The sequence below is a fragment of the Hylobates moloch genome, unplaced genomic scaffold (genome assembly GCF_009828535.3).
Source record: "Hylobates moloch isolate HMO894 unplaced genomic scaffold, HMol_V3 SCAFFOLD_22, whole genome shotgun sequence".
Taxonomy (NCBI): Eukaryota; Metazoa; Chordata; class Mammalia; order Primates; family Hylobatidae; genus Hylobates; species Hylobates moloch.
This window is the reverse complement of record NW_026652297.1, coordinates 20590668-20609616: the sequence shown is the minus strand read 5'-3', so window position 1 is coordinate 20609616 and position 18949 is coordinate 20590668. Positions and strand designations below refer to the sequence as shown.

General features: G+C 50.3%; 1 protein-coding gene across 1 annotated transcript in view; it reads left to right on the top strand.

Annotated features, from left to right (window-relative positions):
* COLQ (collagen like tail subunit of asymmetric acetylcholinesterase) overlaps positions 1–15212 on the top strand; it is a 71884-nt gene extending 56672 nt beyond the window's left edge. The window contains exons 13-17 of the mRNA XM_032144280.2: positions 7045–7184; positions 8791–8910; positions 9351–9471; positions 11431–11533; positions 13639–15212. Of these exons, the coding sequence (XP_032000171.1) occupies positions 7045–7184; positions 8791–8910; positions 9351–9471; positions 11431–11533; positions 13639–13708 (554 nt within the window). The 3' untranslated portion in view covers positions 13709–15212. The remainder of the gene's footprint in view (positions 1–7044; positions 7185–8790; positions 8911–9350; positions 9472–11430; positions 11534–13638) is intronic.
* The last annotated feature ends 3737 nt before the right edge of the window (positions 15213–18949 follow it).

Here is an 18949-nt window from a genome sequence, read left to right as displayed (position 1 = left end):
TCCCAGCACTTTGGGAGGCCAAGGTGGGCAGATCACGAGGTCAGGGGATTGAGACCATCCTGGCTAACACTGTGAAACCCCATCTCTACTAAAAATACACAAAATTAGCCGGGCGTGGTGGCGGGTGCCCATAGTCTCAGCTACTTGGGAGGATGAGGCAGAACAGCATGAACCTGGGAGGCAGAGCTTGCAGTGAGTCGAGATCACGCTTCTGCACTCCAGCCTGGGCGACAGAGCGAGACTCCGTCTCAAAATAAATAAATAAATAAATAAATAAAAATTAAAAGTCTGCTATTGAGAAGGGCATAGATACACTGCTTCCTTGTATGTTTGTTTTCCAGACAGAGCCTTGCTCTGTCACCCAGGCTGGAGTGCAGTGGTGTGATCTCGGCTCACTGCAACCTCCGCCTCCCAGGTTCAAGTGATTCCCCTGCCTCAGCCTCCTGAGTAGATGGGATTACATGTGCTTGCCACCACGCCTGGCTAATTCTTGCATTTTTAGTAGAGATGGGGTTTCACCATGTTGGTCAGGCTGGTCTCGATCTCCTGACCTCGTGATCCGCCCACCTCGGCCTCCCAAAGTGCTGGGAATACAGGCGTGAGCCACCACACCCAGCTGCTGCTTCCTTCTTTTACCTCATTCAATTTTATTAGCTAAGCCCTTTATTTCGTTCGTTTGTCAGCTCATGGTAGGGGCTTTCACAGCACATCAACTGTATAAAGACAGTATCAAGAAGATCATTTGTTGACTAAAATATTTTTTGTCTTCAGTTATACAAAAGGAATCCAAACAATTTTTATTCCAACTTTTTCTTAAGAAAATGAAGACATTTACAATTCCATAGTGTATTCCCCCTCTTCCTGTGTTTATGGAAATATATTTGCAGCCACATCATGGGATGGGCAAGAGATGTCATATTTTGTTAGATCCTTTAAACTAAGTTAAATCTGGCTCTGAAAGTCCAACCTGCTAGGATGCCAAATAAATTAATTCAGGCATTATTAGAATTTTCACTACTCCTCCAACAACCACGAATAGGTTGGGCAAAGATCCTGGTGAATTATGGCAGAAAAATGTCAGGGAAGGTCCCTCCAACCTTTGGTCGACTCCATTCACTTCTGAAATAGAGTAGAAATAGAAATAGACTTGTTGTCCAAGTCCCTGTGGTCCACAGATACCTGGTGGCTGCTGTTCTCATGCCATACGTGGGTATCAGAACATTTTCAAGGCTGGGAGTCCTGGTCCCCACAGTTCAACTTTCCAAGGAGCACCCCACAACCATTCTTTCTGACACCTGTCTCTTCCTCAGGATACAAGGGGTCCCTCTCCTGTCCATGTCTAGGGATGTCGCTCCTCTTCCATCCCTGACCCCTTCCTTCCTCATACTCCTCATATACCAGCACCCCAATTAGGAGCTTTGTCCTTCAGAGAACAGAAGGCAGAAAGAAAAGTTTGTTTCCAATAGTACCTGCTTTTAGCAAGGGCAAGAAAGCACAAACTCTTGCTACCTCCTTGAAACAGGGAGCGGAGGAAGGAAATACTGGGAGAACAAACACTGATTAGTATGGGTAATAACTTACGTTTGCCACACCTATTTCGATGTTGTTAGGGGAATCAGATTTGAGATGCAGCCCAGGCCACGTGCCCACACTCCATAATTCATTTCTGGAATTGGCTGGATGATCTGAATGGGGGTCCTTTCAACTAGTCCTCTTTCTCCTTGGTTCTGGAAGGCATGATGTCCCCCTGGAACCCCATAACTATGAGCTACCAACCGCAGAGACTGAGAGCTTGGCCTGAGTTGTGCCTTCAGAAGGGACTCTCTTGGCCCCTGGGGTACTTAGGGGCTCACAAAACTGAGGAGTAGGCCAGGCGCGGTGGCTCACGCCTGTAATCCCAGCACTTTGGGAGGCCGAGGTGGGCAGATCACGAGGTCAGGAGATCGAGACCATCCTGGCTAACACGGGGAAACCCCATCTCTACTAACAGTACAAAAAATTAGCCGGGCGTGGTGGCGGGCGCCTGTAGTCCCAGCTACATCGGAGGCTGAGGCAGGAGAATGGCATGAACCCGGGAGGTGGAGCTTGCAGTGAGCCTAGATCGAGTCACTGCACTCCAGCCTGGGTGACAGAGCGAGACTCCGTCTCAAAAAAAAACAACAACAACAAAAAAAACTGAGGAGTAGTCCAGGGGCATGGGATGGGTGGACGCGTAGGAGGTCCTTAGCAGACTGGGATCTTAATGGTCTCACTGTGTTTATCTCTTTGTAAAGGCCAGCCTTCACCTGACTTGTCTGGTTCCCTCCTGGGGCTAGGGGATGGATGGGAAGGACTAGGCTGGAGCTGTTAGCAGCTCCTCGGTGCCCGCTGTTTCTCTTGTCTTGTCAGTCTTCGGTGTATTGCAATCCTGTCCTCTCAGCAGGCCCCACAGAGTCATACTTTTTCTCTCTGGCCTTCCAGCTCCCTCTCTTCCACCCAGTATGCCCACCTCCCTCTCCCTTGACTACCCCAGCCTCTGCCCAATCACGCCCTGCCCTCTACCCTTCAGAGGACACCTTGCCATCTATGGAGCTGGAGCTATTCCTATGGTCTCTCTGGGTCCACATGACCTTACATGGCACTCCTCTCACCTTCTGCCCATCCAACGAAATTCTTTCTTCCTTCGAAGCTCTCTTTTCAGTAAGGCCTTCCTTGGCCCATAACAGGATGGATCACCCTCCCCTGAGCCCTGGTCATTGCCTCTCTGTTATGGCCTCTCCATTGGTAACGTTCCTGCAGATGTGTTACATCTTCCTGCTAGATCCCTGAGGGCAAGGTAGGCGGCTGAGTCAGCTTCACGTCCCCACTGGCACCTGGTATGTGGGTGGACAGGGCTGCTTCCTGCAGGGGCTCCCAGGCAGGGGTTCTGTGGGTTCACAGTTCATCTCCTCAGGAGCCAAGCAGGGTGGGGCCATCTCTTTGGACTGATGCCCCCGCCCCGTTTCCGTCCTTTGAGCCACTTCCTTTCTGAGGAGCCTTCTTGAGTGAGGGGGCTGAAGAGAGAAAAGAGAAGATGGGGCAATAAATAATTCTACCCTTTGGAAAATATTGGAGGGGTAGGGAGAGAGGGCGAGGAAGGAGTTAAAAAGAGATATTCAGCCGGGCGCAGTGGCTCACGCCTGTAATCCCAGCACTTGGGGAGGCCCAGGCGGAGGGATCCCTTGAGGTCAGAAATTTGAGACCAGCCTGGCCAACATGGTGAAACCCCCATCTCTACTAAAAATACAAAAATTAGCCGGGCATGGTGGCGGGCACCTGTAATCCCAGCTACTCAGGAGGCTGAAGCAGGAAAATTACTTGAACCCAGGAGGCGGAGGTTACAGTGAGCTGAGATCTCGCTACTGCACTCCTGCCTGGGTGACAAAGTGAGACTCCATCTCAAAAATAAATAAAAAAATAAATAAATAAATAAATAAATAAATAAATAAATAAATAAGATATCCCTGTGCCTGGGACCAGTTGGATAATCATCCAGAGTTGGACTAGGCCCTGCAGATTGGTTCCTGAAACTACCTTTGACAGTCTGATGGAAGTCCCAAAACCCACTCTCGGGGGAAAAACTGCATATACCTACATCCAAGGTTTTGCACCCCGTTTCCCAGGGTTCCAGAACCCCTGTCCCAGCGCCATCGTGAGATAGCCTTGGCCTCTGTAGACCACAGGTTAAAACTGCCCTGGTCTAGTCCTACACTCCCCTTAGAGATAAGAAACTTGAACCTCAAAGAGAAGTGATCCTGCAAGGTCACAGCACTGACTGGAGGCCACCCTGGTCCACAATCAGTCCGTGACTCCAGTGAGTGTCAGCCAGGTGGCCCTAGAGGTTGTTGTGCTGGTTCCTCTGCCTTCTCCTAGATTCCCCTCTCCTGATCCTTTCCCACCAAGGCAGCCAATGGAAGTGGGAGCCTGCCTGGGCAAAGATGGAGAGCCAGGTCCTCTGGCTGCAGGGGGTGGGGATGAAACCCAGCTGAGACATGATCTCCCAGAGGTCAGGGTGGGGAAGTTCAGGTTGCTGAGTCCTTCAGTATAGCCTGGCAGAAAATAGGCAGGGGTAACGGATGCCCTCCAGCAACTGGGAGGAAGCTGCAGGGAAACTGCAGTGGTGGCAGCAGGCTCCCTGCCACATCCTGTTGGGAGGTGACCTCGGTTTCTGGTGCCCAGTTCTGTGGGACCAGATAGTGCTGGGGGAGGTGGAAAGGGTGAGAGCTTTGTACTTATCCGAGTTAGAGGGAAAGAGGGGCTAAGAGGTGGGGAGGGAATAAAGGCAAAATGCCTTTAGGATGTAATTTGCAATAATCAAATTACAAATTTGGCTGAGTCCTTCCTGTACCCAGACAGAGTATAAGTGAATCAATGTGGTACCTGGGAATTGCCAGCTTCCTGAGAGCATCAGTATTCTTGGACGTTTGTCTTTTGAACAGCATAGTGTTAAGTAAAACATGAATTCAAATCTCAGCCTCACCATTCATCAGCGGCTAATAGGACAAACTCCTGACTGTCTCTCAGGCCACGGTTCTGGAGAAGTTGTTGGGGTCACAGAGCCTTCTGGAAGGCTGCTTCAATGCCACCCTCATGTTCTTGGTCACAGAGCTTTTCCACTTCAATTTCCCGAAGTGCTTAATTACCCAGAATATTCCTGGGCTGGTGGATTCCCTGTCTCTCTGGGCTCTTCTGAAAATACCAGAACACAGACTAGAGCTCTTCCTACAGAATTATATTTGTATTTCTTGTTAGAACAAACAACCATAGCTTAGGATAAGATGTTGGCACAGCTCCCTCCCCCCCTGCTGTCAGCATTCTGATTGTACGCGTACCTGTCAACCCGCTCAGGAAGGTTCAGTCTCCTCCGGCTGCAGTGGTTTCCCTGGGGTCCTGGCCAGATCTCTCCCCTGGGGTCATTTTATTTCCTGCCCTTCTGGATCTGTGAACTGTGTTCCCAGCCCCTGGCTGCCCCAGATGTCATACTACCTGACACCAATGACTGGGTGGCCTCCAAACCCACCCCCCAATATTTTCCCAGAAGAAGGGATCCTTACCTATTTCTCTTCTTAGTCCCCATCTTTTCTTCTCTTTCCTCACTTCCTGTTAGATGGCTCTTGTTCTGGTGCTTTTTTGCCAGCCAGAACGTGACTTTTACCCTCTTCCGAAGACTTTTTCTCTCCAATTAGTCTGCATTCATTCATTCGATCATCAAACACTTTCCATGCCCCTACTTTGTGTAAGCCCTGGTGGATGAAAACAGGCACTAGCCCTGTCCTTGTGGAGTGACATTCTACTGGAGATCAACCTTGATGGAATAATCTCACAATATATAGAATCACAAAGAGAAGTGCTGTGAAGAAAGACATAGAAACCATGAAATTGTATCCCAGGTACACATGACAGAGTCTGAGGATTCAAAAAGACTTCCTTCAGGAAGTGATGTTTGAACCCAGATCAGAAGTTGAGAGGCAGCTGGGGAGGGATGGAGGATGAAGGGAGGATGATCTGGCAGGGGAATGGCCCAGTTCTCAACCTTGGGGCAAATTGGAATCATCTTGAGAGCTTTTAAAAATATGGATGCCTGACCAGGCGCGGCGGCTCACACCTGTAATCCCAGCACTTTGGGAGGCTGAGGCAGGTGGATCACTTGAGGTCAGGAGTTCGAGACCAACCTGGCCAACAGAGTGAAACCCTGTCTCTACTAAAAACACAAAAATTAGCCAAACGTGATGGCACATGCCTGTAGTCCCAGCTACTCGGGAGGTTGAGGCAGGAGAATCACTTGAACCTGAGAGGCGGAGGTTGCAGTGAGCTGAGATTACACCACTGCTCTCCACCCTGGACGACAGAGTGAAACTCCATCTCCAAAAAAAAAAAAAAAAAAAAAGGATGCCTTATGCTAAAGAGGTAAAAAAAAATTTTTTTTAATAAATAAAGTGTGGATGCTGCCTAGGTTCAGTTCAGTTTTCAGAAGTCTTGATGGAATTGGTCTGAGGTGTATCCTGGTTATCAAAGCCTTTAAAAACCAAGGTACTACCTTCACAGTTCTTCCACATTGCTAGGGAGTACACTGTCTGATCATATCTTTTCAAGACATGCCCTCACTTCTTCAGCACCAGGAGAGGGTAAATGGGTGGAGCATATACTAACGTTCTATTTTCTTCCAGAAGAAATTAAAGAAACCCACACCCAGAAATTCCTCTGTTAAGATCCTACATTGGCCGGGTGTGGTGGCTCATGCCTGTAATCCCAGCACTTTGGGAGGCTGAGGTGGGCGGATTACTTGAGGTCAGGAGATCGAGACCAGCCTGGCCAACATGGCAAAACCCCGTCTTTACTGAAAATACAAAAATTAGCCTGGCGTGGTGGCACACACCTGTAATCCCAGCTACACAGGAGGCTGAGGCAGGAGACTCGCTTGAACCTGGGAGGCAAAGGTTGTAGTGAGCCAAGATTGTGCCACTGCACTCCAGCCTGGGCAACAGAGCAAGACTCCATCTCAAAAAAAAAAAAAATTCTATATATAAGAAAAACAAAAGTTTTTTAAAACAATAAAAGTTAACAGTCAATAATGTGTTTGTCGGCAAGAAGCCCTCCGTTAATAATGGTCTAAACAAATAGGGCATTGTTTTTCTCCAATAAAGAAATCCAGAGGCAGACAGTAACTGGCTTTGATTCAGCCTCTGACTGGGCCCCAGGCCCATGAGCCTTTCGTCTTTCCTGCATGTTGGCTCATCTTCTCATGCTTGTGACTTCCTGGTTGCAACATGGCTGCTGCAACACCAGACATCTTGCCTGTCTTCAAGGCAGGAAGGAGGGGGAAACTATCGCCTACCAGCTATTTTTCTTACCTTATCTCCTCCATGTCTTGGATCAAAAGCATCTCTTTGAATCTCTCCCTCAGGCATACCCTGAAATGCTGTGGACTTTAACCTTTTTTCTGTTGCAAAGGTCGCTCACATCTCCCTGGGTTGTTTGGTCTTCTCTTCCTCGGCTCTAGTAACACAGCAGTCTGTTGCTTCCTAGGACAACTTATAATGGGACCCAAAGGGGAAAGAGGATTTCCCGGGCCTCCAGGAAGATGTCTTTGTGGACCCACTATGAATGTGAATAACCCTTCCTACGGGGAATCTGTGTATGGGCCCAGTTCCCCGCGAGTTCCTGTGGTAAGGCTTTCTGGGAGAAGTCTGGGGTGGTTATCCGTGAAGACCTCTCACCTGATCCTTATGGGGCTTTGTAAAATCCTTTCAGTAAAACTGACTTTTTTTCATGACTCTGAGTACACCTTCATTATAGAAAATTGGAGACTATGAGAAAATCAAAAGAGGAAAACCAAATTGTCCATTTGATTGTGAGTCCATTTTGGAGTATTTTCTTTGTCTTATTAAAATGTAACTTTTATATGGTTGAGATTATATTGCATAAAAATGTACTTTTGGCTGGGCACAGTGGCTCATGCCTGTAATCCCAGCACTTTGGGAGGCCAAGGTGGGCGGATTATAAGGTCAGGAGTTCGACATCAGCCTGGCCAATATGGTGAAACTCCATCTCTACTAAAAAATATATAGAAAAATTAGCCGGGCACAGTGGTGCACGCCTGTTGTCTTAGCTACTTGGGAGGCTGAGGCAGGAGAATTGCTTGAACCCAGGAGGCGGAGACTGCAGTGAGCTGAGATAGCACCACTGCACTCCAGCCTGGGCAACAGAGCAAGACTCCGTCTCAAAAAAAAAAAAAAGTTACACTTTGTTATCTTAGCTGAAATCCTGCCATGTTTCCACACTCTATAAATAACATTTTAAACTTTTTATTAGAGAAAATTTCAAATACATATAAAAGCAGAACAAATAGTATAATGAACCCCTATGTACCCTTCACCCAACTTTAATAATGATCAACTCATGGCGAGCCTGTGTCCTTGTTTTCTCTTTATGCCTACTCACTACTGCCCATTCCCTGTTGTATTATTTTGAAGTAAACCTTGGACATCAGTTCATCATAATCATCCATCTAGTGTGGCTGTGCTACAATCTACTTAACCAGTGTTGGTGTTTAATCAATCTATTGCTTATTGGCCACCCCCAAGCTTTTTACTAATGTAAATAATACTATAAAGAACATCTTTGAGTAGGATAATTTTAAGAATCACTTCCAGATGTCAAATTACTTGACTATATGACATTGCCTTTTAATTTAAGTCTTGGGAACATTTTAAATATTTAAAAATGTTAAATCCGAGGCCGGGCGCGGTGGCTCATGCCTGTAATCCCAGAACTTTGGGAGGCCGAGGTGGGTGGATCACCTTGAGAGTCAGGAGCTCGCGACCAGCCTGGCCAACATGGCGAAACCCTATCTCTACTAAAAATACAAAAGTTAGCCAGGCGTTGTGGTGCATACCTGTAATCCCACCTACTCGGGAGGCTGAGGTAGGAGAATTGCTTGAACCCGGGAGGCAGAGGTTGCAGTGAGCCGAGATCGCACTACTTCACTCCAGCCTGGGCAACAGCACGAGACTTCATCTCAAAAAAGAAAAAAAAAAAGTTAAATCCGAGTGAATATTTTAGTTTCAAACTCAGACATTAGGAACTGGATTGAGAAGGTGAGGGAATCAAGACACTCCTCTCACTTCAGAAGGAATGCTAGAGTGTAGTGTGCAAACCCCTCTTCCCACTGTTGAGCAGCCCAAGGATAGAGATTCTGTTTCCTCCTCCAGCTTTTTCCCTGCCCCCTGCAGAAGTGTTTTCTGGAATCCTCACCAGTGTGTTCTCTGGCAGATTTTTGTGGTCAACAACCAGGAGGAGCTTGAGAGGCTGAACACCCAAAACGCCATTGCCTTCCGCAGAGACCAGAGATCTCTGTACTTCAAGGACAGCCTTGGCTGGCTCCCCATCCAGGTACCCCCAGGCCATCACCTCAGGACATACTTCCTGCCCAGGAGAGAGCTGCATCCATTAAAGGAAGGGAAGGCCACCCCACTGGGCCTGGAGAGTGCTTTCTACAGTCTGTCTGCATGGGAGGGCTGAGCATCCTCCCTCAAACTATCTCTGAGCAGCCCTCCATTCCCCCACCCTGACCCCCAAATAGAAGCCCCTCTCTGAGCCAGGGTTCCAGATGGTCTCCACATCCCTGCGTGCCAGGTTGCTGTCTTGATCTGACCCAATGTTTAACCAGCTACAGAGCTCTGGGCAACAGGAAAGGAGTACCTTTCCCACCCCTGGGAGGAAGTCAAGGCATGCCCCCCAGCAGTGCCTTCGGACCAAAACCAATGACCTCGCTGCCTGTGGCTGCCTAGGTATGCCATGCTCCAGTTAATGCTGTGTGCTTCTTTGACCAGCTGACCCCTTTCTACCCTGTGGATTACACTGCAGACCAGCGCGGCACCTGCGGGGATGGGCTCCTGCAGCCCGGGGAGGAGTGTGACGACGGTAACAGCGATGTGGGTGACGACTGCATCCGTGAGTGAGGCCCAGCCCAGGAGGACCTGAGGCCTGAACAGCAGGGGGGTGGGAGTCGGGGCCAGCCCTGGACACCAGCTGTGGTGCTTTGGGACCTTTCTAGAGCCAGGGAAGGGTATACCCAGGCCACCTTGTGCCACCCACCCCAGTCCCTGCTGCCCCAATTTCAGCCCAAATATTAACTCTTCCACCACCCAAGCACCTCACCAGGGGTGGATGTCTAGGATCCTGCCCCCAGTTAGGCCTTCTTTATCTCAAAATGTAGCCACCAGGTCCTCCCAGTCCTACGTCTTAGCAAAACCCATGTTACAGGTGCAGAAGATAAAGGTGATGGGCTCTCACTTTGCATGGAGGAGTGAAAGGCAAAAGGGAGAGGCCAAGAATCTGAATGAGGGCTCATTTACGAGGTAGAGCTCTAGTAGCAAAGCCCTCCATAGGGGAAGCTGGGCCAGCCAGAGCTGCTGTCAGCCTCGTGGGCTGCTGCCTTAACTGGTAGGCAGCAGGCTCTGGAGGGCTTGCTTTTGTTGTTGTTTTTAATCAAGTAACAAAACCAGGAGATGTGGTGGAAAGCAGGAGCTTTAGAGTCAACAGAAGTTGAATGCAGGCCCTGAGAAACACCAACCACCCTCAGGCTCAAGGCAGAGGCCACATGGTGGGTGGGGTAACGGGGAGGGGGGGCAATTTACAGCTCTGAGCCTCACTTTCCTTGCCTGTAAAATGGGTATGATATGCTGGCTGCTCAAGTCCCTAGAGATCCTATGAGCTAACATGTGCAGAGATTATCTGGATATAGTAAGGGTTCAACCACCATTCACTGAATTCATTTAGGGCTTGTGGTTTAAGCCCCTGCTCTAAAGAGCCAGGCTGGGGCTCAGGGCTGGGTGTGTGTGGATGCAAAGTCATGGTCCTTGCTCTCAAGAAGCTCAGGGGAGGCTGGGCACAGTGGCTCATGCCTGTAATCTCAACACTTTGGGAAGCTGAGGTTGGAGGATCACTTGAGCCCAGGAGTTCAAGACCAGCCTGGGCAACAGAGCAAGACCCAATCTCTACAAATAAAAAAGAAAAATTAAAAAAATTAGCCAGGCTTGGTGGTATGCACTTGTAGTCCCAGCTGCTTAGGAGGGTGAGGTGGGAGGATGATTTGAGCCTAGGGGTTCAAGGCTGCAGTGAACTGCGATTGCGCCACTGCACTTCAGGCTGGGAAACAGAGCGAGACCCTGTCTCAAAAAAAAAAGAAAGTTCAGGGGAAGGATGACAGGGCAGAGTGGGTGGCGGGAGATGCTGCTGACTGTCTCTCAGTGTGGCCAAACTGTCTTCCGACAGCTCCAGGGATGGCATCCCCTAGAAGGCTGGCCCTGCCCAGAGTCCCTTCTGCCTCTGCTGCACAGTGTCAAATAGGAGCTCTCACAGTAGGAAGGAACTAATGGACTGTCCCTGCCCTGTGAAAACGACGCTGGGGTCCATACTCCAACACCCTCCCATCGTGTGAGAGCAGAGGTCTTTGCTGAAGATCATGTGGCTCCCCAGGGACACAAGGCTGGGCTCACCAGTGTCACGCAGAAGCTCTCTGTTGACAGATGAGAGTCACCCATGCACCCTCACTGGGGCTCAGCAGTCTCCCAACCCTCACTCCCGGGACCCCCACACTGGCTTTATGAGGTGGAGGTCGTGTCGGTGTCCCAGTTTTGCAGATAACGATCTGGAGTCTCCCCACCCCTCAGCTAGTAAGTGGTGAGGCAGGGCCAGAGCCAGGGTCTCCTTCTTCTTGTCCCATGGCACATCGCTGTGGGACCAGAGCCTGAGGGCAGTCCCTGGAGGAGTGTGAAGCTTAATGGAGGTCAGTTCTTTAAGGGGTGCAGCACTTAGGGTGGATCTCTTGGGCCGCATGGTCCTTATAAGCTGAGGCAAGCCTGTCACCTCTGCTTCTTCTCAGGACTGCACCTCCTTATGTCCCCTCAGGCTGTCACCGTGCCTACTGTGGAGATGGTCACCGGCATAAGGGTGTGGAGGACTGTGACGGCTCTGACTTTGGCTACCTGACATGCGAGACCTATCTCCCTGGGTAGGGATGACTCCCCTCCCTTCCTCTCCCCCCTCTTTCTCCCTCCCTCCTCTTTGCTTTCCTTCTTTCCTTCACAAATATTTTGAGTGCCTCTCCACTTTGTGGTGCCTTCTAGACACTGAGGTATGGTGATGAATGACACAACACGTGCTCCCTGCCCACCACGTGCCCTCTTGGTCAGCACTGCCTGCGTGCCACTGTTACTGAGCCACGGCTCCCACAGCCACCTGCTCCATCTGAGGCCCAGAGGGGAGCTGCAGTCTCTGAGCTCAGCTGCTGCCCTGTATGAGCAGCCCCCAAACTCAGTGGTCACCATGACTACTTAGTCTCCTGGGCTGTGGGCCTAGGTGGGAAGCCCAGTGGAGAGTAAAGGTCTCAGGGCATTTCCAAGAATCGACATGTCTACCTAACCTGCCTTCCCTGGAACACCCTGCCCATCCCTCAGGCATGCCTGTGACCACAAGTGAGATCAAATCAGCCTTAATATCTAATTTCGCAAGCTCGTGGCCCCTCCAAGAAAGTACTCCCTCCAAGGACCCCTCTAGTTATCCCTGAGAATCCTCAGTGGCTATTTATGTTGCTCAGGAGAAGTATTCTAGTGTCCTGGCTCCACACTGGCACCTGCCAAGCCAGCTGAGGGCCACCACCGCCCCATGAGGTGCTGATTCCATGCCCAGATTGTAACCACTGGGCTCCTTCCAAGGTGCAGAAGGTACATGTCTCCCCAGTCCTTACAGAACCAGAGTTGTGCAACATTCTCAGGAAAATGGGGAGGCCGTTCCTTTTCACCTAGGCCATGCCCTGCTCTTCCCTGGGTTCCAGAGTGGATCGACTGGTGCCTCCGATCTCTTCTGTCCTTGAGTCCAGTCCCTTCAGCTTTTGCTCCCATCCCTTTTTCTCTTGTAGACTCGGACCTGGGCCCTTGGCAGGGCTGGGGAGCCATGCCTGTCTCTCCATTCCCCCTCTCTGCTCTGTCTTCCAAGGGGGTCTCCCTAACACTCACATATTAGCATGTTCAACCAGGCTGGGAGAACTACAGAGCTGTAGTCTCCCCCAGTCTCTCCCAGACTCTAAGCCCATTTAGGCTTGGCCAGGACCCCACTCCATGTATGTGTCTGTGTGCAGTGCCCCTCTCCTTGAAGGAGACAGGCCTCTGCCAGAGAGTTGGCTCTTCATGGCTCCACAGAGACGAATGTAGACAATCAGATATGGAGTACAGGATCGAGTAGAGCCCAGGGCTCCCCCACGCTCACTGTGGTTACGCAGCTACTCCCCAGAAGCCTCAGAGGGACGCTTGTGACTGTGCCTGTGAGGTTTAACGCCCTGTCTCGGATGATCATCCGGGCCTACAGAGGTATAAACTGCACTGTCCAATATGGTAGCCCCCATTCACAGGCTGCTGTTCAAATGTAAAGTCATTCTAAGTAAACTTAAAATGCAGTTACTCAGGCCAGGCACTGTGACTCACGCCTGTAATTCCAGCACTTTGGGAGGCCAAGGTGGGCAGGTCACCTGAGGTTGGGAGTTCGCCACCACCCTGGCCAACATGGTGAACTCCCGACTCTACTAAAAATACAAAAATTAGCTGGGCTTGGTGGCACGTGCCTGTAATCCCAGGTACTCAGGAAGCTGAGGTGGGACAATCGCTTGAATCTGGGAGGCGGAGGCTGCAGTGAGCTGAGATCACACCACCGCACTCCAGCCTGGGGGACAGAGCGAAACTCTGTCTCAAAAAAAAAAAAAAAACAAAAAATGCAGTTATTCAGTCACAGTAACTACATTTCAAGAGCTCAATAGCCACATCTGGCCAGTGGCTTCACAGATACAGGACATTTTTGTTGGTAGGGTGCATTGTAGCAAGGGGGATTCCCTCACAGATGCTGTGCTAACAGCAGGGTGACCACCTCCTTCCACCCAGGCCTCTAGCTAGAGCTCAAGGCAAAAATCCCAGAGACATGATTCAACTCCCCCAGGCCTCTCGCTCCAAATGAGAATGGGAAGTTTTTATAGAACCATTGGCCCTTGGCCGCTGTTTGATGAGGTTTGACCGGAAGTCACCAGCATATAAAAGGTGGCCTTTTAGAACGCGTCTTTGCCTCCCTCAGGTCATATGGAGACCTGCGATGCACCCAGTACTGCTACATCGACTCCACGCCCTGCCGCTACTTCACCTGAGGGCTGTGAGGAGAAGGTGGGCTGCGCCCCACAGAACTGGCAGCAGCTTCTCCACCGTCATCAAACTGGCCATGTCCTGGCCCCGTCTCCACCAACTTTTGTGTGACAAAAACAAGGACAAATTCCTGCTACTAAGAACATGCTGTCAACTCAGTCTGACTGGAAGAATTTAGGACCACTGCATCCTGTCTTATCCAAGGTACTGGAAAACCTTCCACATGCCCAACCTGAGACCTGTTCCCCATCGCTACCATCTGGCCAAACAACTGGCTACAATGCTCTTCCTCTTCTGGAATGTTGCTGACCCAGGCCGTGGACTTGGCTGAGCACTGTTAGACACACATTGACCTGCAGGCTTTTTTAGTATGTTTTGATCTCTTTGGGGAACCTGGAGTACAGGCCTCTCCACCCCTGACCACCGAAACGTGCAGGCATTCTCCCTCACACTGGGCAGCCCGCTGTCGGGTCTCTCTAGGCCTATGAACCACAAAGCAGGGAAGTGGGCATGTTCTCTCGGGGTGGCTCACAGCTTTGAACCTGCCAAAGGACCCCTCGACTGGCCACAGCCCAGCCCAGCCTGACATGGATGTGGCTGCCCAGGAAGAGACTTAACTGTGAAAAAGTACTGAGAACCCACCTGACCCAGGCTTGCCCCAAGCAGAGGCTAGAAAAGAGGCTCCTCTTCTCAGTGTTTCCCAAAGGGGCGGCTCTTGTGGTTTCAAAATCTCTGGCACCATCTTGACCTCTTGGCTCTCTCTGCACTTTGCCCCCTGTCTCGAAAATGTCCCTCATGTCCATTTGCTGTCCAGGAGACTCAGGAGGACCATGTGACTTGCACAAGCCCACACCTGGGCAGGCTGTTGGTGTCTCCTTGGTCCTGAGGCAGATACTCCCCTGGGTCCCCCATCTAGGGCCAGCTGCAGAGGGCTCTCTCTAGGCACAGCGTTCCTGGCCGGAGCTCTACCTCTTTGCCTCCTGCTGACCCCTGACAGCGTCCTGTGGCATTTCTTTCATGTCTGCATATTGCATAGCCTTGTCCTCCTGTGTGCCTGAGCTCCTCCCTTTTCGATAAGATTATTAGTCCTGCATATCTGTGAGCTGCCTTTCATCACCATTTTTCCTGAGTAGGGCTTAGTTTTATTTTGGAAAGACATCTCCAAGGTGAGGTCCACCCCCACAGCAGACCTCAAGTAGAAATTGCCCAATTTTTACCAGCTGGAGGGACACCCTTGGGTTTTTGTACGAAGCTATTTAATGCGCCCGAATCTTGGGGACTCAGCAGGCTGGAGCTTGGGGCCTAGTGGACCATCACCTGGTGTCTGTAGGTGGACCCGGTCTTCCACAGGTGACATCAACCTGAGGGTGGCATCTTTAGAGGCAGGCACATGGGCAGCCCTGTTCCCTTCGCCTCTACTGCAAGGCCTGGGGAGATGTTGTTTTCATGCTGCTTCCACCATCACACTGGGGTTTCCGGATGGGAAATAAAAAAATAAAGGCAGTTCATTTCCCCGCTGTGGCTCTCTCTTCCATTGGTGGTGGGGGTGGGGCCAGTGTCTCAGCATTGCCAGATGGAGGGAGGAGTCTAAATTCAAATCTGCTTCCCAAACTCTGTGGAGGGTTCTGGAATGTGGAAGCATTCCAGCTCCCTCAGGCACAAGGGAGGAAACAGATCAAGAGATGTCATGGACTTGCCCAAAGTCAAAAAACCCAGTCTTGCTAGGCCAGCCCCGTCCTCAGCCCTAGTTTTAGGACCTTGTTTAGGATGGAATGGAGGTCTAGTACTACGCCTGGACCTGGCCAAGAGAGGCCCTGTCCTGGTCCCAAGGCTGGAGGGCCCTACCCTGGCCCTCCTCTGGCCATCACTCTCCCCACAGGGCGAGGTGTCTATGTGGCCAAAGTGACATACCCGCTGGAGCTTGCACGCCCCACTCCTAGACCATGCTCCAGGTACCTGGGAAACCACAGTTCCCCAACCAAGTGGTCTTGAGCCTGCTTCCTGGGCCTGCAGGCCTCTTGCCCATGTCTGTCCTCCTGAGTGTGACCTGCACACATGCAGGCCTGGGGGTGGCCAGCAAAAAGTTGTTTGTAGGAATTATAGATGGGGCTTGGAACGTGGGCTGGGGTTTCCTCATGGACACACATGAGGCCCTTCTTAGTGTGGGATGGGCCGGGGTAAAGACAGAAGGGGATCTGGCAGGGGGCTGGACCCTCCTCTCCTCTTGCTACCACAGGACTTTGTGGAATCTAAAATTCCAAATTCAAACCTGGCCTTCCATTCTTTATGAAAGTATCCTTTTTGAGGGGAGCAGATAGAACATATTGAATCGTTTAGTTGGGAGTGGTGGCATGTGCCTATAGTCCCAGCTATTTGGGAAGCTGTGGCGAGAGATCACTTAAGTCCAGGAATTTGTATTCGTCCATTTTCATGCTGCTGACAAAGACGTACTTGAGACCAGGCAATTTACAAAAGAAAGAGGTTTAATTGGACTTACAGTTCCACGTGGCTGGGGAAGCCTCACAATCATGGTAGAAGTCACATCTTACGTGGATGGCAGCGGGGAAAGAGAGAGAATGAGAAAGAGCTTGTGCAGGGGAACTCCTCCTTTTAAAACCGTCAGATCTCATGAGACTTATTCACTATCACGAGAACAGCATGGGAAAGACTTGCCCCCATGATTCAGTTACCTCCCACCAGGTGCCTCCCACAACACGTGGGAATTCAAGATGAGATTTGGGTGGGGACACAGCCAAACCAGATCAGGTGGCCCGTGCCTGTAGTCCCAGCTGCTTGGGAGGCTGTGGAGAGAGGATCACTTGAGTCCAGGAACTCAAGGCCAGCCTGGGCAACACAGTGAGACCCCCCCGCCACCTCTAAAAAACAAAAAGCAAAATAACAAAAATAGTCTGTTCTTTGATTATAATGTGAGTGTCCATATATGCTCTTTCCTGGACCCTGAAATATTAGGGATGGGCCTGTCTCGAGCTATTTCAAGGGACGGTTCTGAAAGGCTGAGGACATGAAAGGATTCAAAGTCACATGTTTTAAGAATATGTGTAATAGTAGTAATTCTGGCCCTTTGGCATTTTGAAATTGAAAGATGAGAGATCGGGGAAGGTGGGCAGCTCCCAGCCCTTCCCTGAAATCCTAACTGTGATGTAGGGAGCTGGTTCCCCATGAACAAAAGTGGGTGGGCTGCCCAGGGAGCCATAGAGTTGGTATCCAAGAGCTCATCTATACCAAGTAAATGTTTCCTGAGATAATCTGCTGGTCCTGGAGGAAGTTGGGGTGCTACAATCAATGTGGAGGGAAGAACACTGAACAGGGGTGCAGGTACCTGTATTCAGACTGGGTTCATCACTTCTCATGGTCTCAATTTCCTGAAAAAGACTTTCAATAAGGGCTGATTTTTCTTCCAACTCTAACAGATTGTGGGTGTGGCGCCTGCCCTTCAGCTCTGACAGAACATACCATAGGAGCAGGAACGGATTCCCTTAGCTGCTCCTGAGGCTGTCACATAGGGTGGCTTAGAATAAGACAGGGTCTCAGAGATGCAGTTGGTCACCAAAGAAGGCTATGCCAGTCCATATGCTTTTGTTGGCAAGAACAGAAAATCCAATCTGAATACCACATATTTATTGGTTCATATAACTTTAAAAGTCCCCTGGGGTGGGGTGATCCGGCATGATTCAATCAAGGTCCCCACTCTATTCCTCTGCTGTCCTCTCAACTATTTGAACCTTTCCATTAATTTGATCCTTAGGGTGGATCCTTAGGGTGTTGACTGCTGCAGTTTCACGCTTACATCTGCACCCTGCAAAATCCAGAGGAGGAGACAATGCCTATTCCAGTGGCTCCCAAGAAATTCTTTTCCAGCCAGGCATGGTGGCTCATGCCTGTAATCCCAGCACTTTGGTAGGCTAAGGTGGGTGAATTGCTTGAGCTCAGGAGTTCGAGATCAGCCTGGATAACATGGCGAAACCCCATCTCTATAAAAAATACAAAAATCAGCCGGGTGGAGTGGCGTGCACCTTCAGTCCCAGCTACTTGGGAGGCTGAGGCAGGAGGATCACTTGGGCCCAGCAGGTTGAGGCTGCAGTGAGCCATAATCACACCACGGGACTCCAGCCTGGGTGACAGAGTGAGACCCTTTCTCAAAAAAAAAGAAAGAAAATTTATTTTCTAGAAGTCCCCAGCAAACCAAGGAGGCAGTGAGCCTCCTTGGTCTGCTTTGGATCACACGCCTGTTCCTGAACCAATTTCTGTTGGTCAGGAGAATGGCACTTGCTGACGAATGAAGGCTGGGTTCCTGAACCCATGGAGACAAAGGTTATAAGAATTTAGGACCACTGCATCCTGTCTTAATCCAAAGTACCGGAAAACCTTCCACATGCCCAACCTGAGAACTGTTCCCCATCACTACCATCCAGCCAAACAATCGGCTACAATGCTCTTCCTCTTCTAGAATGTTGCTGACCCAGGCCATGGGCTTGGCTTAGCACTGTTAGACACATTACTCTTAGCCTATCCCCTGGAGATTCTCCAGAAACACAGAGGCTACATAGGGGTGACTTCTGGACCAAATATTAGGGAACATGAATTGGGGGAATGGGTACAGGGCACACGTAATGTCCATTCCACTGGTTGTCTGGTTTTGCTTCTCCTTTTGGCAGGAATAGGTGCTGAGCTGCTTGAGGCAAACCTTTGGGAAGACTGCTCACACCATACGCAGAAGGCTACTGGTTGATTCTTTTTTTTTTTTTTTTTTTTGAGATGGAGTCTCGCTGTGTTGCCCAGGCTGGAGTGCAGTGGCACAATCTTAGCTCACTGCAACCTCCGCCTCCCAGGTTCAAGCAATTCTCCTGCCTCAGCCTCCTGAGTAGGTGGGATTATAGGCACATGCCACCATGTCTGGCTAATTTTTGTATTTTTTTTTTGAGACAGTCTTGTTCTGTTGCTCAGGCTGGGGTGCAGTGGCATGATCTCGGCTCACTGCAAGCTCTGCCTCCCAGGTTCATGCCATTCTCCTGCCTCAGCATCCTGAGTAGCTGGGACTACAGGCGACCGCCACCACACCCGGCTAATTTTTTGTATTTTTAGTAGAGACGGGGTTTCACCGTGTTAGCCAGGATGGTCTCAATCTCCTGACCTTGTGATCCGCCTGCCTCGGCCTCCCAAAGTGCTGGGATTACAGGCGTGAGCCACCACACCCGGCCTGTACTTTTAGTAGAGATGGGGTTTCA